The 19,580-nt window shown below is 37.3% G+C and overlaps 1 protein-coding gene across 1 annotated transcript in view; it reads left to right on the top strand.

The window, feature by feature from the left end:
* Positions 1-19,580, top strand: part of LOC111986602 (cyclic nucleotide-gated ion channel 1) — a 50,990-nt gene that overhangs the window by 13,709 nt on the left and 17,701 nt on the right. Inside the window, exons 4-5 of the mRNA XM_024018266.2 lie at positions 5,060-5,275; positions 6,345-6,619. Coding sequence (XP_023874034.1) covers positions 5,060-5,275; positions 6,345-6,619 — 491 coding nt within the window. The remainder of the gene's footprint in view (positions 1-5,059; positions 5,276-6,344; positions 6,620-19,580) is intronic.

The raw sequence follows: 19,580 nt of genomic DNA, 5'->3' as shown, positions 1-19,580 counted from the left end.
ATGATCATTGCAAAACTCTTCAAATTTTGCTTTTTCAAACTCCTTCCCATGATCACTTCTGATTTTGACTATGGGAACTCCCTTTTTCATTTTGGAGCCTCTTGCACAACCTTTCTATCTTGTCGCATGCCTTCGACTTCTCTCTAAGGAATTCCACCTAAGAGTGCCTTGAGAAATCGTCAACTACCACCATGATGTAACATTTTCACCCATGCTTTCTGTTCTCGTTGGACCCATTAGATCCACATGAAGTAACTCCAAAGGACGAGAAGTAGCAACTACATTTACTTTAGGATGGGTTGACTTTGTTTGTTTTCCCATTTGACATGGGCCATAAACATTCTTCTCAATTTTTCCAAACTTTGGCAAACCAACCACTGCTTCAAGATTTGAGACTTTTGCCACTTGTTTGTAATTTGCATGCCCAAACTGTTGATGTCATAACTCCAAGAGATTCACTCAAGCACTCCAACATGCTATGCTTGGTTTGGGAACAACACCATAGCAATTGTCGGTGGTCCTAAGTCCCTTTAGTACTTGAACACCTTCTTCATTGAGGATTAGACAACCTTTCTTCGAAAATTGAACGAGGAAGTCTTCATCGCATATTTGAGTGATACTCAGCAGGTTCAATTTCAATCCTTTGATGTACAGGACATCAGTCAATAGGGGAAGTCCCAGAATATCAACGATTCCCTTTCCAAGAACTTGTGAGTGACTACCATCTCCAAATGTCACATAGCCGTCTTCCTTCTCCTTAACAGTTTTGAATAGTGATTTATCTCCGGTCATGTTCCTTGAACATCCGCTGTCAAGATACCATAAGCACAAATTAAACACTTTCAATGCAGTATGAACAAAAAGACAAGCATGAGATAGACATTCTTGTCCATTAAAGTAGGACTCATCTTCCTTTACTTCATTCATAGATGAGTGAAGCCAATCAAGTTTATTACACAAATGTCTATTCCTTCTCTTATATTTCACAATTAAGGAATTCGACTCACACAAGCTATTATGAATCTCATGATTCCTATGCTCCAAAGATTTCAGCATGTGTACAAAAATTCTAGCATGTTTCTTTGATTTGAATAACTCTAAAAGCTCATTGCTAGGATAATCTCCGAAGATACTCATAGAGTCATTATCACAAACACATGAACTATGCTTCATGTTGGCCTTTGCCATAGCACTATCCATAGCAAGCCAAGGGGTTTAGGATCACACTTAGGTAATGAAACCACAGAAAGTATACCTGCTATGATACCAATTGAAAGCTCGAAATTGTGTGAAAACACAAGAGCTGTTTAGACCCCCAAATTAAAACTTACCGCTCGGTTGATTTTACTTTAACTTAAACTAAGTGCGGAATAGAGTAAATGCGAGCGAACAAACAATAAAACTACTCTAAGTCATATTCATTAAATCATAGTAGTAAAATGAAAGATAAAAAAGTAGGGAAGAAGAATGCAAACACAAGATAACAAGCCGATGTATTATCGAAGAGGAAACTGAAGAACTCGGCGAAAAACCTCTATGTGCCCTCCAAGTGGTAAATCGATCCATTAGAGAATAAGTTGGAGTACACGAATAACAAAAGACCCTTCAAGCCTAGTCTACCCCATGTACTCGAGCCCTCCAAGCTCCTGCTACCACCGACTTCGCCAAGCCTTATCTTCTTTAGCTCTCCGGATCACGCAATTCAGCCCGATTGCATCCACCAAATAAATGGCTTCTTCCAATGCTTCCCAATAGCACCAAAACCTCACTTTACACTTAGATTGGGTGTGGTAAGTGTTTGAGCTATCAACCTCTCAAGGATTTGGAAATGGAGAGGCAGGAGTTGAGTAAAACCACAATGGATTATGTAGAGAATTATGGGTATGACAATCTCTAACTCTCAAAGGTTTTGTGACTAGGGTTTTCTCTCTGAAAAGCACTCCTCTCAATATGTGAATAATTATGGTATATATAGTGTGGGTGAGGATGCAGTGGAGCAGATATGAAAAAAATAGCAAAACAGGATGTTTCGCGGGTATCTAGCGAGAAGGCCTTACCAGTGAGACACTCGCGAAAGTCAGCTGTCACCATCTGTCATGACTCTTTGCATTCCAGTCATGTGCTGAGCACATGCTTCACTTCGCGGGAAGGCTACTCGCGAGCTACCTACGAAAACTTCTTTGGTCTTCAATTTACCTTGAGTCTTCACACTCTCTCTCACACACATAACCCTTACAAAGAAATCCCACATAACATACAGGGTACATAAGATTGAACAAAATTACAATAAAATTTGACACAGAATAAAGCCAACACAAAAATAGTTGTACATCACAAATTTAGACCAAAAAAAGAATTGAGCTTCCTTCTTATAAAAATGATAGTAGATTAAAGATAAATTAAAGATATTGAATCTATTTTGTCAATCTTGATTCTTGGCTCGAGTTTGTTGATGTTTAATAGGTATATTTTATGTAGTACACATCTGTAAGGTTGAAATTTATCAACTATCTTGTTGGCTTTATTCTGTGTCAATTTGCTTGTAATTTAAGCACTTAGTAATCCTATATTTAGGTGGGATCATTGTAAGGGTAGTGTGTGAGAAGATGTGAAGAAAAGCTCAAGTATGTGCAAAAAGGCAGAGTTTCGCGGCTAGGACTCGCGGCTTGCAAGCCGCCAAATGCTGGCACGTGAGATGCACACAGGGAAGCTGAAGGGTCGCGCCAGCTGTCGCATTACAGGACAAAAGTTCTAGGCTGGCCAGGCCATTACATCGCGACTTGAACTCACGACTTGGACAAGCCGCGAAGTCAAGCCGCCAATCAGCCCTGTTTGGCAAAAACTGACTCTTCGTATTCCAAACACATACCACTATATGTAAACCCTTATACCCACTAAATTGATAGAGCTTCTAGAGAGAAAAATTGAGAGAGAAACCCTAGAGAAAAACAAGATTACCTCATCCCCAATCTTCACAAAGAGACTCCCCAAATTCCTCTACTCTCTTCCTCTCCATTGTTACATCCTTGAGAGGCTATTGATCAAATCCTTATCTCACCACACCCACGTCTGTGAGAAGGTATATTGGTGCTAAGGGAAGCAGTTTGGGAAGGAACCAATGGTTATTGGTTGATGCTATGGGCTATAGCGGAATCCGGTAAGCTAGAAAAGAAAAAGGTTCGGCGCAATCTCGTTGGAGCAGAAAGCATGGAGGGCTTAGGTACCTGGGTAGATTAGGCTTGGAGGGTCTATTGATGTTCATGTATCCCAACTACATTTTCTAGTGGATTATTGACCGCTTGGAGGGCGGCGGAGAGGTTTTACGCCAAGGGTTTCAGTTTTCTCTTCGATAACACATCGCGTGTTGTCCTTGTGTTTGCATCTTCTTCCCTTTATCTTTACCATTTAATTACTGCTGTGATTGTGATTATTTATGGTTTAGATTGTTTATCAATTCTGTCATAAGCTTGTTATCACTTTCTGCACATACATTGTTTCATATAAAGCTTGAATTGGTAATTTTGTATTTGGGGCTCTAAACGTTCAAGGGTGTTTCATACCTATTTTAAACTTTCAACATCTGAATAGTAAAATACTTGATTTTTACGTTGATCTTTGTTTATAGCACAATGTTACATATCCAACTATACAAAGTAGGAACACAATGTATTCAAAGAAAAAAAAAATACTAATCATCATATTTATATTCGACCCCATGAAATAATTTCTAACATCACCACTACTTCAAATAGTCACCCTGTACCAATTTTTAAGGTTGTCAAAATCAGGATCCTATGTAGGATCGCGGGAGATAGGTAGGATTGTAGATCGTAGGATCAGATCGTGGATCGTAAGATCCTACCTATTTTCAAATTTTAAGCAAAAAATACATTGATGGTGACTTTATATGTTGAGTAATCACATAAAATATGAATTTATCCATTAAAAAACAAAGATTTGCATCATATAATGTAATTTATATGCCCTACATTGTTACGTCTATACTAACCAAACAAATATATTTAAGTTTTGACACAATGTATCTAAAAAGTTTAGTACATGTTTAATTAGCAACTAAGTACCAAGATATTATCGACACATATTGAAAATATTTTCCAATTTCTAAGTTCCAAATCCAAAATAAGTTAAGCTAGTTAGAAAATGAAAATTAGTTTATTACAATATGAAATCCAAAATAGAATTCCCAATATGAAATCCAAAATAGAATTCCCATTCTAAGGTAATCTAGCTAATTATAAATATGAAATCCAAAAGGCAGCGTCATTGAGAGTGCTGAGAGGTGATGGCCTTTGGGGTTCTTTAGAGGAGGCACGACTTTGGGATTGATGTTTCTAAATATTTAGGTTTTTTGTTTGAACTTTAAACTTAAGTATTGTGGGTTTTTTTGAGATTTTCTTTTGACAAAGATGACTTCAATTTGTTATTGGGTTGCTGATAACCAATTGGGCTTGTGGGTTTAGTTGGATTATCTTAGCCCAAACCAATCCCATCAAAGAAAAAAAATTAAAAATAAGCTCAAACCCGAAACACATGTTTTGGTAGGATCGGTAGGATTCTATATGATCCTACGATCCTATACGATTTTACACAATCCTACGATTCTATACGATCCTACATACATTCCTACCATTTTTACGATCCTACTACAATTCTAAACGTTTTGGTGAGGTGAGGTCATAAAATCGTTCGATCCTACAATCCAGATCACGATTTTGACAACTATGTTAATGTTTCTAATTCCTATTTCTTAATAGCAGTACCTAACTGCCTATATTATAAAGATCTAACACGTAATTTTCAACAGACAAAAAATACTAAATTTTTTCTTGTATAAGGAATATTAAGTTACTTTTATTTTACAACAAAAATATTTTCCTTTAATAAAAAAATTCAAATATATTAGTAATAAATCAAAATGTGAATTTGAAAATTTTCTAATACACACATAATTACTATTTTCTTTAAATTATCACCGTCCTACACATAATTAGATTATATCCATTGACTCTAAAAACAAAAATTGTTGTAATCCATTCAGGTGGTAATGCCAAGCATGTATTCAGAGATGAGACGGCGGACAAAATCTTCAAATATAACAATCTTCAACTCTCTAATTCTTTTGCAATATGTGCCAAGAGTTTTCCAAATCTACCGATACTGGAAGGAACTCAACAGCGAAGGGGAATCTAATAATAAGGCTTCCCAATGGTTCAAAGCTTCATGGAATTTATTTCTATACATCCTTGCTGGTCATGTAAGTTTGCTTACGTAGTAATTTCATATTCTTTATTTTTAATCTTCACAAATGTTGATTCTTTTATCAATGTAGTGTTGTCTTTCTTAATATTTAAATTCCAAATCAACCTTCTTCTCAAAAAAATCTAAACCAACCAAGCTTGCTAAATCAAAATCATATATTGAAGAAATATCCAAAAAAGAAAGAAAAATAAAAATTACAAATTTTTCATTTTATTAATTTTTTCTTAATGGATCTAATTATATATATATATATATATATTTTTTAAATACCTCAAGAATGCTAATACATCAAAACTTAGAAGGTGCTATCTTGTGTAAGAGTTGTGTTGGGGAGATCATAACTTGGAAAGCCTCAAAATGGGTGGTTTAATACAACATATATAGAGGAACAACACTTGACTCAAAAGGCCGGCTTAAACCAATGAGTATGGACCTAATTATGTTATATTAACCACTCACCATTCTCATTATTATTCAACGTGAGACTTCACTTATATATGTATACCTAACAATCTTTCCCCTCACCTGTAAATCTTTGCCTCTCTATAGGCAACAAATAAGTCCCATTTGCTCCCTTTTGCCTTGTGGACTTTTTCTTCATCAACATGTCATCCATGAGCCTTATGTATGTCATCCATAAGAACCACATGTCAACCTCGTATGCTCATTTTTTAGAACTTAGCCTGCACTACTGTCTATGGGAACCTTGCATCACACCATTTGGCAATACCCTTTTGTTGGATTTAACTTTTTTTTTTCAAGATTGTCTGTATGAGCTTCTATCGGCTTGTTTGGTGTGATCCCTACTTGTGAAGGCTCCAAGTACACATATCCTGTCCCTGTGCTTTGGATGCCTTCGTGCCTAATGTATGCAAAGTATGTTTCCATCCGTTCGTAAAGTTTAGAAAAGCATCTCGATTCGCTTATTGAGAATAATTTAAGTAGTAGTTTCATATCCATACAATTCTCTTTTTCTCTTATTGTTATAGTTGTAATGGTTATTAACCTTTGGTTACAATATCTGAAAAATTTACTAATTTATAATGATAATCTAAATCGATTAGGTATTGGGAGCCTTCTGGTACTTTTTCTCTACTCAACGACTAGTGGCTTGCTGGCACAAAGCTTGTGAAATTCATGGGGTTGAAATTTCTTTTAACTGTGACCACAATTTTAGAAAGCTCTCTTTTTTAGATGATTTCTGCCCTATTGATACACCAAATCCAAGTACCTTTGATTTTGGAATATTTCTTGAAGCCCGTCGATCCGGAAGCTTAGAGTCCACGGATTATCTGCCAAAAGCATTTTACTGTTTCTGGTGGGGCATGCGAAATCTAAGGTTTGCACATGATACACCCTTTACTATTCCATATCAAAATATAGAAGTCCTGCGTATTACACATGATGTAATTTTAAAAATATTACATCACTTAATAATTTATTATTGAATTCATATTCTAAAAATCTTACTGTTGGATTATAGGTTCTATATATGTTCTTAACATAGATGCCAATTTTCATGTAAATTGGATGTTATTTACTATTTGATTAATAAATTTATATTTTATGCATTATTATTTTTTTTTTTAAACTTGATTTTAAATAATTGATTGATAACATGACTATTGATCTTTCATCACCTTGAATTTTTGTAAGCATGAAGAATTTATGAAAATAATGTAATCCAAAGATGGTTCGGTGGATTTGTTAAAATTTGCATTCAATTAAAAATATTGAGTGATATAACATTGTTTAAAGTTACAAGGTTTATGGCTTTTTAATCTATTCTTAAATTTGTTGTTTGCACACAATTGAAGCTAAAATAGTTATGAGTAGTGCTACATGCGATATGTACTACAAGTTTACTACATTAAGCATACAAATTGATGTGTCACCAATAATAAAAAAGTAATTCAAATATTCAGTTATGAGGTGATTAAAGCCTACCAAGCACATTCATTAGCATATAAGTTTGTAAGTTATATTATATGTAAGTCACAATGAATTGGTTATGTTGGAACGTGCGGGGGCTTGGGAACCAACGCACTGTTCATGAGCTTGCATCGATGATGCGGGCGCAAGATCCTGCTGTCGTGTTCTTGGCCGAGACATGGGCAGACGAAGATAGGCTGTTGAAACTGTGTGATGAGATGCATTTTGATGATGTATGGGTTGTTCCGAGAGAGACAAGGGCAGGTGGTTTGGCTCTACTTTGGCGGAATTCAGTTCAGATTGATGTGGACTCCTCCTCCCTTAACCATATAGACTTTATTGTCAATAAAGGGAAGGAGAATTCATGGTGGTTCACGGGTATTTATGGGATGCCGGAAGCTAGTCGGAAAAGTGAGACATGGGATTTAATCCGCAATCTTCAGCGGAAATACTCCCTTCCATGGTTATGCGCCGGTGACTTTAATGAAATCTTATTGTGACATGAGAAACTAGGTGGGGTACTACGTAGTGAAGCTGCTATGAGGGAGTTTAGGGAGGTTGTGGATGACTGTGGGTTTATGGACCTAGGTTATGTGGGAAAAAAAATACTCTTGGAGAGGCAAACGTGGAGAACACATGGTGTTGGAAAGGTTAGATCGTGCTCTAGCAACTCATTCGTGGCTTGCTTTATATCCGGGCTCAAGAGTACAATGTATTCGGTCCAAAGCTTCTGATCATTATCCTATAGTCATTAATCCTAAAGGAATAGCAGTCAAACCTTGCAAACCCTTTAGGTTCGAACAAATGTGGCTTAAGGAGAGTGGATGCGGAGAAACCATTAAGGCAACATGGCTGTCTCCACTACCTCAATCAAACTCGCCACTGATGCATGAAAGAATAAATTTATGTGGAGTTAAACTTATGGAGTGGAGTAAACGTTCCTTTGGGAGTGTGAGGAAGCAATTGGAAGATAAATCAAAGCTTCTGGAAAGGGCCGAATTTGCAACAGCACAGGGGGCTGATTATGAGGCAGTGAAAATACTATGAATGGAGGTAAATGAGTTGTTGGATAAAGAAAGCTTAATGTGGTAGCAACGGGCACGAGCTTTGCACCTAAAGTGTGGCGATAGTAATACTCGGTTTTTCCATAATAAAGCTTCACAAAGATTTCGTCATAATAGGATAATGGGTTTATTTGATGAGACAAACTCTTGGTGTTCAGATAGTGCTCAAGTGGCTGACATCATAGTTCAGTTCTGTTCAAGATTGTTCACATCCGATAGGCCAACCAATGTCCTTGGTATTTTGGAAGTGATACAACCTTTAATTACTGAGGATATGAATACCAACCTGACTAGAGTTTTCACTAAACAAGAAGTTGATCTTGCTTTAAAGGAAATGGCTCCAATTAAGGCTCCACGTCCCGACGGTATGCCCCCTCTCTTTTTCAAATCCTTTTGGCACTTGATTGGTGATGATGTCTCTAAAGCTGTCCTGGATTGTTTAAATTTCTGTCATATTCCAAAAGAGTTTAATTACACTTATGTTACTCTTATTCCCAAAGTGAAAAATCCTGAAAAAATCGCTGAGTTTAGACCAATAAGTCTTTGCAATATAATTTATAAATTGATTTCAAAGGTTCTAGCTAATCATTTAAAACCTTTGCTGCCATCTATTGTTTCTGAGAATCAAAGTGCCTTTCAAGCTGGGTGGGTGATCACAGATAATATTCTTATGGCATTTGAAACACTGCATTACATGAAAACTCAGCAAAGTGGTTCTACAGGTTTTATGGCTCTTAAACTTGATATGAGCAAGGCTTACGATCGAGTTGAATGGTCTTTTTTGGAATGCTTGTTGAGGAAGATGGGTTTTCACACCAGATGGGTTGATCTTATGATGGAGTGTATTACTACAGTATCTTACTCCATTCTAATTAATGGGGAACCTTCACAGACCATCCACCCTAGCAGAGGATTGAGAGAGGGAGACCCTCTATCCCCCTATCTCTTCCTTCTCTGCACTGAGGGTTTACATGGTTTAATTTCTAAAGCTGCTACTGCTGGTGATATTAGAGGTATCTCTATCTGCAGAAATGGTCCTAGATTAACCCATTTGCAGATGACAGCCTGCTTTTCTACAGAGCTTCGGTTCAGGAATGTACACATATCCAAAACCTTCTTGCTATTTATGAAGAAGCATCTAGACAAAAGCTGAACTGGGAGAAAACCACATTGTTTTTCAATAAAAACACGGATAGTGAGGTCCAAGACTCCATTAAAGACTTATTAGGTGTACCTGAGATTAAGCAATATGAAAAGTATTTAGGCTTACCATCCTTTGTAGGTAAGCATAAGAGAGCTAGTTTGGCGTTCATCAAGGACCGGATATGGTCTAAGCTCCAAGGGTGGAAAGAGAAGCTCCTCTCCCAAGCTGGCAGGGAAGTTCTTTTAAAAGCAGTAGTTCAAGCAATCCCAGCTTACTCTATGAGCTGCTTTAAACTACCCATTACTCTTTGCAATGAAATAGAGATTATGATTAGAAAATTTTGGTGGAGTCAACGTGGTACTAGGAGGCGCATTCATTGGGTGAAATGGCGTACTTTATGTAGACCAAAAGCTTGTAGAGGCATGGGCTTTAGGGAGCTCCAAAAATTTAACGACGCTATGTTAGCCAAGTAGGTTTGGCGTCTCTTACACAATCAAGACTCACTATTTTTCAGATTTTTTAAATCAAAATTTTTCCCCCATGGATCAATTTTTGATGCTAAGGAAAATAAAGGGTCTTTTGCTTGGAGGAGCATTTTGAAGGGGAGAGATCTCATTAAGAGTGGAATGAAATGGAGGCTTAGGAATGGGTCACATGTGAGAATTTTTCATGATGCCTGGCTGCCTGGGTCTAGGCAAGGCAAAGTCGTCTCTCCGGCCTCAGAAAGCCATGAAAATGCTTTGGTTTCTAGCCTTATTGACTAAGTTAATAGGTGCTGGAAGGAGGCAGAGATTGATAATTTATTCCTACCTGAAGAGGCAGCAATTGTCAAGGCCATTCCGCTTAGCGTTTTTTATCGGGATGACCTTCTTTTTTGGTCATACACTCATGATGGAAGTTATTCGGTTAAATCGGGTTATCGGCTTTTAATGGAAAAAGAAGACACGGTGCTCTCTGGTACATCAAATGGTGGAGCATATTCAAATGTTTGGAAGGCTATTTGGAGTATGAGAATCCCAAACAGAGTGCGGACTCTTGTATGGCGAGCTGGGACCAATTCGCTGCCTACAAAGGTTAATCTAGTTCGCAGGAAAATATTGAAGGAAGATGTTTGTACGGAATGTCAGACACAGCCAGAGGACGTGATACATGCTCTCGGACTTGCCCGAAGTTAAAGGATATGTGGAAGATGCAGTTTAGCAGGCTCATGGCTGACACGGGGTCTTGTTCTAGCTTCCTTGAGATACTTGAACAAGCTTTGAAGGATAAGTATTCTTTTGAGCGGTTTGCGATGACGATATCTGAAGTATGGCAGAGATGAAACAGAGTCCGTATGGGAGAGGCTGTATTACCTTTGCATGCGCTACCTCATAAGGAGCATGATGCTCTTCAAGAATTCCAGAACTTACGTCCTACCCATTCGGATATCCCAAGGACAGCCCGTGCTGTGAAATGGAAGCCGCCTAATGCACCGTGTGTGAAGGTGAATTTCGACGGCGCGCTCTTCTCTCAAGCTGAACTTGCTGGCATCGGTGTGATCATCCGGAATGACCAGGGACTTGCTATGGTTGCTCTATCACAACAGATTCCATCACCTGCTTCGGTGGAGATGGTGGAAGTGATTGCGGCACGTCAGGCTCTGATGTTTGCTAAGGAACTCGGGTTTGACAAGGTGGAGGTGGAAGGTGACTCTGAAACAGTAGTTAATGCTATTCTTGGTGACTACATGGACAACTCTTATATGGGTCATGTACTGCAGGATGTTAAATGTTTGTTTTCTAGTTTTTCTTGTATTTCTGTTAAGCATATTCTTAGAGAAGGAAACTGTCTTGCCTATGAGCTTGCTAGAAGGGCAGTCAGACACCTTTTCTTGTCTGGATGGAGTCGGTGCCTCCAGATATTCTTGATACTTATTAGCTTGACATTTTAAGGATGCATTAATAAACTCTTTTACCCAGTGGGGTTCTTTCTCAAAAAAAAAAAAAAAAAACTTGTCGGGTAAATTACAAATTACACCCCTAAAGTTTGGGGGTGATTGGATTTTATACCCTGAAGTTTCAGACTTTGGATTTTACCCCTGAAGTTTTGGGTGTTTGAATTTTACACCCTGACATTTCAGAACTTAGATTTTACTCTCTAAAGTTTAGGGTTGTTTGGATTTTACACCCTCAAATTCTGAAACTTTAAGGTATAAAATCCAAAAACCCCAAAACTTTAGGGAGTAAAATCCAAACACTTCTAAAACATAGGGGGTAAAATCCAAATTTTGAAATTTCAGGATGTAAAATCCAATCACCCAAAACTTTAGAGGTGTAATTTGCAATTTACTCAAACTTGAAATACCTATAATATTTTCCAATAGTTATTAGTTTCTCCTAGTTTTATTAATGATATCATTAAATAAAAATATCATTAATTTCTACTCTTTATTTCTTACATGGTAAAATCGTCAAGTAGAATAGAATTTCCTAATGAACATTGGGATCACAATAGAAAGAAATACTTGAACCATGAATTGAGTTCTTAACGAATTTTCATAGATTTGGATCATCCTAGAAGTTCACAGGATTTTTTAAGTTTGCTACTAATAGAATTATGGTTTGCTTTTATCCTAGAGATGCTTTGGTATTTTTTTTTTTTTTCTTTGGCTATATTATATTCCTAATATAGATATATATGTCTTTGTAGTACTATAAAATAGTACTTTAAGCACAACTCAAGATATATATATATATATATTAAGTTTTTTCTTTGGCTATATTATATTCCTAATATAGATATATATGTCTTTGTAGTACTATAAAATAGTACTTTAAGCACAACTCAAGATATATATATATATATATTAAGTATTTTATAATTTAAGTATCCTTAAGGGTCGAGTAATGTGAAAAGGTCCTGTTCGGGTAAAAATCACACTTAAACAGTTTGCAAGCAAGTCAGATTAATCAGATTATAAGTTAACTAGTAGTTTTTAACATGCAATAATAATAATAATATGATCATATTATTTTTGTCTTTCTAGTTCCTTTCTGTTGAATATTAGCTCTGATACCATGTTAAATGGACAATATTATCAAACGCAATGTGTTATACCATGTTGTGTATGCTAGAATGGATGCGGAAGAGGAAGCATAGAATAGGAACAACAAGAACACGAGGGTTACGTGGTTCAGCCTTGACGGCCTATATCCACGGAGGAATCCCTTAAGGGTTACATCTTTATTATGTATAAGAGTGTAGTACAATAACCTGTGTTACAATGAACCCTAACATGAGTATATATAGGCGATTAAACCCTAGACTACTAGTACAAGCAGGAATGGGCTTGGGCCTATTACATTGGGCTAATATATCTAATATATATCTCTAACACCCTCCCTCAAACTCAAGGCGGAAGCTCGATGAAGGCTTGAGGTTGGATAAGCATGAGAAGATCACTTGGAGATGCCTTGAAGAATGCCTTTGAAGAAACCACAATGAAGAATGTGCCAATTGACCAATTTCAAAGTTTCAAATGAAGAAACGAAGTCCAAAATTGGAATCTACGCGAAAAACTGAGCAAGATAGGCCCTTTCAGAAATTTTGACTTTTGGTCAAAGGTCAACGCAAAAAAGTCAAAATCAACTGGTCCATGGTCAAAGTCAACGGATACTGGTCCGGGTCGGTTCCGGGTTTCCGGGTCGGGTCACGGATCGGGCAACAGAGCCGCTGACATCATTCTATGACGTGTCGCTGACGTGGACTAGGCTGATGTGGCAACGGCTTGCGTGGCGCTGACATGTCAAGATGACGTCATCAGATGACGTCAGATGACATCAGCAGTTGTGGTCGCGCGTGGCAGGAGGTGCATTTTCACCGGCGCGTGGAGAAGAAGCCAGAAGCTTGTGAGGCGCGTGTAGGCACAGATGATGGCCGGAATCTCAGGTTCTGTAGATCGGTGGACGAGGAGGCCGTCAGGGCGGCGCGTGTACCAAGAAAACGATCTGGATGTTAGGAATTTGAGGCGGCGTGTGTGGGAGGTTCCGGAGCTGTTGGTGGCGCGTGAAGCTTCTTTTGGTGGCCGAGTTCCTGGGTTTTGGTCGTGCGAGGTTGTGGAGCACGTCTGTGGTGTTGGTTTCAATAGGCGAAGCATGGATTTGCGCAGATCTTATAAGTTAAGCCACGGCTTGCTTGGTTGTTGGATTTTGATACAACACAGAGCCATGATGGCTGCGTGATGCTGTGGAGTTTGGATCCAGCAGACAAACATATGTGACTTCAGATGGTGGTATGCACGTGAGAATCTTCTTTGCTGTGTAGAGATGTTTGTTTAATGCCAAGAACGGAGTTTGGCTCTGATACCATGTTGAATATTAGCTCTGATACCATGTTAAATGGACAATATTATCAAACGCAATGTGTTATACCATGTTGTGTATGCTAGAATGGATGCGGAAGAGGAAGCATAGAATAGGAACATCAAGAACACGAGGGTTACATGGTTCAGCCTTGACAGCCTACATCCACGAAGGAATCCCTTAAGGGTTACATCTTTATTATGTATAAGAGTGTAGTACAATAACCTATGTTACAATGAACCCTAACATGAGTATATATAGGCAACTAAACCCTAGACTACTAGTACAAGCAGGAATGGGCTTGGGCCTATTACATTGGGCTAATATGTCTAATATATATCTCTAACACTTTCAATACAAATAAGAGATCGCAAATAACTAAAAAAGGAAAAAGAAAAAAAGAGAACCAAAAAAAAAAAAAAAATAGTTTAAATAAAACTTAACTAATACATTGATTTCTAAGTTTACACAATCCAAAGTTCACTAATGAGTAATGATATCATCACCATAAAATAACATAAAGAAAATGCTAATGTTTGTGAACTATGTGAAGTTATCAACCTTCTCAATTGTGCCTCTTCTTATTACATGTAAAATAATAATAAAGTTAAATTATTTAGAAAGATAAATAAACAAAAAAAGTTTTAAGAATAAAACATAACATATTAGATAAAGAAAAATAAATAAATACTTTATATAAATTGTACCTCAAGAATCAAACTTCAAGTTGGCAAGTAATTTTGTTAGTATTTTCATCTACAATAAAAAATTTTAATATAAGTTAAGTATACAAAGAAAGTGATTCAATAAAGAATTAAAAATTATGACTATTCTATAACTGAATCAACTTACCTAAATTCATATAACCAACTTAAAAAAATATCACTTTAAAAAACATGTTGGGTTCGATTGTAACCCATACAATAATTGCCCATAAAGATTTTTGAGATAGAAACTAAGTCACTAGACCTCCAGCACAAGACAATGTATCCTAGCTTACCGCTTTTGCTGCAATTGCTGAACTAGCCTTTAGTCTTCACACTGATTTAGTGCTGCAAGCAAACAATCTAGAAGCAAATCTCGAAAATTTTGTAATAGGCTATCAGTTGACCGAGAGTCTTTTAAGAGTCTTCTAAGTGTTTTTTTTTTTCCTGATTCTCAATCTCACACGACCGAGCCTTCATTCTTGCATTGTCAAGATTGTCTTGTATAGTGAATAGATACTTCAACCTTCATTAACACTATTTACATTACAATAACAAAAGCCAATATTCATTTTCTTAACATATATGTCATATTTCATTCAAATAAGATGTTATTTATTATTCAATCTGAAAGCTCGGATTAGTGTGAAAACACAAGAGCTTGTTTAGATCCCCAATAAAAATTACGGCTCGATTGCTTTTACTATAACTTAAACTAAGTGCAGAATAAGAGTAAATGAGTGCAAACAACCGATAAAACTACCCTAAGCCATATTCATCAATATTCAACAATATAAAGTAAAGCTTAAGAGTAGGGAAGGGAGATGCATACACAAGATAACATCAAGACGTGTTATCGAATAGGAAAATGAAGAACTCGGCGAAAAACCTTTCCGCCACCTTTCAAGCGGTAATCGATCCACTAGACAATAAAGTTGGAGCACACGAATAACAAAGGACCCTCCAAGCTTAGTCTACCCAATGTACTTGAGCCCTCCAAGCTCCTGCTACCAACTGGCTTCTCGGAACCTCGTCTTCTCTAGCTTTCCCAGATCCCGCAATTCAGCTCGATTGCATCCGCCAATGATTGGCTTCTTCCAATGCTTTCCAATAGCACCAAAACCTCACTTGACACTCAGATTTGGTGTGATAAGTGTTTGGGCTATCAACCTCTCAAGGATTTAGAGATAGAGAGGTAGGAGTAGAGGAAAACCACAAGGAAATGTGTAGATGATTGTGGGTATAACAATCTCTAACTCTCAAGTGTGTATTATAGGATTTTCTCTCTGAAAAGCACTCCTTACAATATGTGGGTAATGAGGGTATATATAGTATGGGTAAAAATTTGGTAAAACAAAACATGACAAAATAGCCAAACAAAATGTTTCGCGAGTATTTCCTAGGAAAGCCTTACCCGCGAGACACTCGCAAAATCCTCCAGGCTGGCATGACTCTTCACCTTCTAGTCATGTGCTCTACACGTGGCTATTTTGCAGGTTAGCTTCTCGCGAGCTTCTCGCGAAATCCACTTGTTCTTCGTTTTAAGCTTGAGTCTTCACACTTTCTCACGCTCATCCCTTACAATTAAAAACCCACATAAATATAGGGAAATATGATTGAAGAAATTACAATCAAATTTGGCACGGAATTAAAGCCAACACAAAATAGTTGTAAATTACAACTTTACAATCTCCCCCTTTAGCTATTCCGTGACAAAACCTCTAAACAGACTCTAGACTTAAACATGAGTTTGGGAACATAGGAAAAACTCACTCATACCTAATTCTAAAAGCTGTGAAGCACTTGCACCGTATACACCTGTATCCTGAAACACTCGCACATAAACAAAACTTTCATTAAGCTCATGACAAGTTGAACACAAGGTACATATAGGAACAAGCAAAATGCGATCAAGATATTAAGCAAGATATAAGCTATGAAGCGTAACTTGATCAAACATGAACAGTCGTTAAGGAATGACTAGAATGAACATTTATCTAGTAAATGATCATCCGGACACGCAATGCAATTAAGAGCAATGCTAAAATTAATTGCATGTCCAACAAGCATGATGCATTAAAGAAACTAAAGCTAAAAGCGATAGAAAACAATAAGCATCAAAATGGCTATAAAAACCAAGATACCTATATAGTACTAAAGATAAACAAAGTTTTAAACTAAAGTACTTTAAAGCTTTAAAAGAAAGCAAAGTAAATATCCATAAGTTATAAAAACTTTAAAAAGTAAACTACTAAACCACCACTATGAACCAATGCTCTTGCTAGACTATGCTCTCCCTCAAACTACGCCCCTTTTTGATCGAAATGGCCAAAGAGGCTAGAATTGTTTGAATTCCAAATCTGAATCCTTCTATTTCTAGTCCCTCATCATGTCATCGATTTGAGACGACAGTGCAGTGATCTGACCTTCGATGTAGGTGAATTGAGTTGTGGAGTGTTGCATATGGGATTCTAGCATACCATACATCTGTTCAACCCTTGCAATTAGATAAACAAGACGATCAGGTGCCTGTGCACGTGCTTGAGAAGAGGGTTGTGCAGTGTCCTCTGGAACGGATGTGAAGCGTTCTATTTCTTCTTCCGTGTCTCCACCTTCTTCTTCATCAACATTGTCTCTTGGGATTTGAGAGACACCAATAGATGGTCCAGGGATATGGGCTTTGCTTCGGGTCATTGTTTGAGCACTGATTGGATAATCCCTTTGCATCACAGGAAGACCACTAGGAATCTTCACCCTTGCCCTTGTGATAAGAGCCATGACGAGACTTGGAAATGCCAAAATCAGCCTTGTATTCCTCTTTGTGATGCATTTGGTGAAGAGGTGATAGATGTGACTACAAATGTCGATCTCCTTGTGTGTGTAGAGATCAAGCAAAAATATGGCCCATGGTGCTGACAAGTTAGTCAAATTCTTCATCGGGTAGAGGTTAAAGATCTTGATATAGGCCAATGTTCTCATCTCCGGGGGGAATGGAATGGTGTGCAATGCCTTCTTGTTAATTTCACCTCCAAGGATGTCCACAATTGGTCCAAGCTTTTCCTTTCTCTCATCATACTGGAGGGATGTATGTGGAGTTGTTGGATGAATCTCCAAGATCTCTTGAATGGACTCCCTTGTGACATAGAACTCCCTCCCTCTCAACCAATAACCTATATGATCCCCTTCCACAAAGACTGATAGGCCAAAAACGAATTGACCCCTTGTGATAAATTAACCAATTAATTTAGCCAAGTAAATTAATTAAGTTAATTAACATACAAACACGTGGTAGCACAAAAAAATCACCAATAAACTAATTATGCAGTGGAAAATAAATAACACGGTGATTTGTTTACGAATGGGGAAAACTTAACGGCAAAAATCCCATCGGGTGATTTTCAGGTCATCACTCCTGAAATTCCACTATTATCACAACAAGCGGTTACAAGTAAAGGAATCCCAGTACCTTATATCAACATACAGTTAAACATTTACCCCAATACCCAATTGAACTTGTTCTATAGTGACAATTTCCCCTTTTGATGCACGGCTCCCAAGTACGTAACTAACCAATGCGCGGATCCCAGTACGCGACTTCAATCACTAACTATAGAGAGTTGTTGGCTGCAAAGTTCTTCAGTTCATCCACGATGAAGATCAAGAAGATGCTTGGTCACAAAACCCAAAAGTGCACATACACAGCAACTTCTTCAGAAGAGATGAGCTAGGGCGAAACTTTGTCTCCGGTCACAAAATGCTTGAACAGGCTTTGCTCAATGCTTGTGCAACTTGTGTACTCTTTGACGGCCCTTAAAACAATCCTTTTATATGTTTAAGGTTAGGAGAAAAGAAGGCCTAATCACATAAACACAGATCCCAATAAAACAGAACAGAAAAATCTGTTTTTCTTAAACCTCGATAGATAGAAGGTATCGAGTAGGTGTCGAGCACACGGACTTGAGCAGCTTTCTAAACCTAGACACATGCTAGCTGTCGAGCTAGTTATCGAGATTTAACGAACTTGCACTTCTTCAGCTTGTTTCTTAGATAGACTTGATGACTTCAACACTTAATCTTAAAACACAGTTTCTTGAAGTATTAAAAACACCTAGAACTACCCAATTACAAGTAAAGTGCGTTTTGTCAAAAGATTAGCCAATTACATAAAAGGATGACATATGTTCTTAACACGTGAACTACATATGTCCTAACAATCTCCCCTTTTGGAAATCCGTGACAAAATTACAACAAACAAATGAACATATGAGAGAAGTCATAAATCACTTAACTCATATTCACTTGTTGAATACAATAAAATCTATCCTAATACAAACTCTTGAAAAACTTTACAAAAAGAGAGTTTATGGCAAGTAAACTTTGACAACCTGTATTTCTAAAACACTTTAAACAAAACTCACTAAGGTATCTTAGTATGAAACAGAAATAATAAATTGCATACAAGTATAAGAAGCATGTGCATAAAGGAGAGAAAAGAAACAACACATGAAAGATAGGTGAAAGAAAAACATACATCCACATATAAAGAAGATAAGTACAATGTATGTGTAAAAATGGTCATAAAACCCAATGTACAAGAACAAATGTATCTATATCAGAAAGAAAAGAAAAGATACATCATATCCTCACTACATCCCTCATATCAACACTCCCCCTAACAAAAATGTCTTATACTAACTCTCCCCCTAAGAATGACTACTCTTATCCCAAAACTGATGGAAATAAAGATAAATGCAGCGGAAAATAAGTTTTAAACGGATCTACTTCATTCGATATTGATAACACGTACTAAGTAAATTTCAGAATTCGAGAACAAGAGATCGTACCTTGAAGTGGTGAATTTCAAAATCGAAGATCAAACGTTCTTGGGAAGACTTTTAATCTTCACTCCAATTCCACTTGATACCCAAGATGTGTGGTCTCTCAATCGGTAACAAAAGGGTGATTAGAGAGTGACAAAAACTCACATACACACCATTTCACAATGATGTTTCTCACCTCTAATATTCTGAACGTTTTTCCCTTTTTGTATCTAACCAATTATTTAATTGGGCTGGCCTTTTGGGCATTTCCAGTTGGGCTTAAGTTTGTGGCTTGG

This window comes from Quercus suber, unplaced genomic scaffold, assembly GCF_002906115.3.
Source record: "Quercus suber isolate HL8 unplaced genomic scaffold, Cork oak 2.0 scaffold_385, whole genome shotgun sequence".
In the NCBI taxonomy this organism is placed as follows: Eukaryota; Viridiplantae; Streptophyta; class Magnoliopsida; order Fagales; family Fagaceae; genus Quercus; species Quercus suber.
The sequence above is the reverse complement of the archived record's forward strand: the minus strand, read 5'-3'. Positions and strand labels throughout refer to the sequence as shown.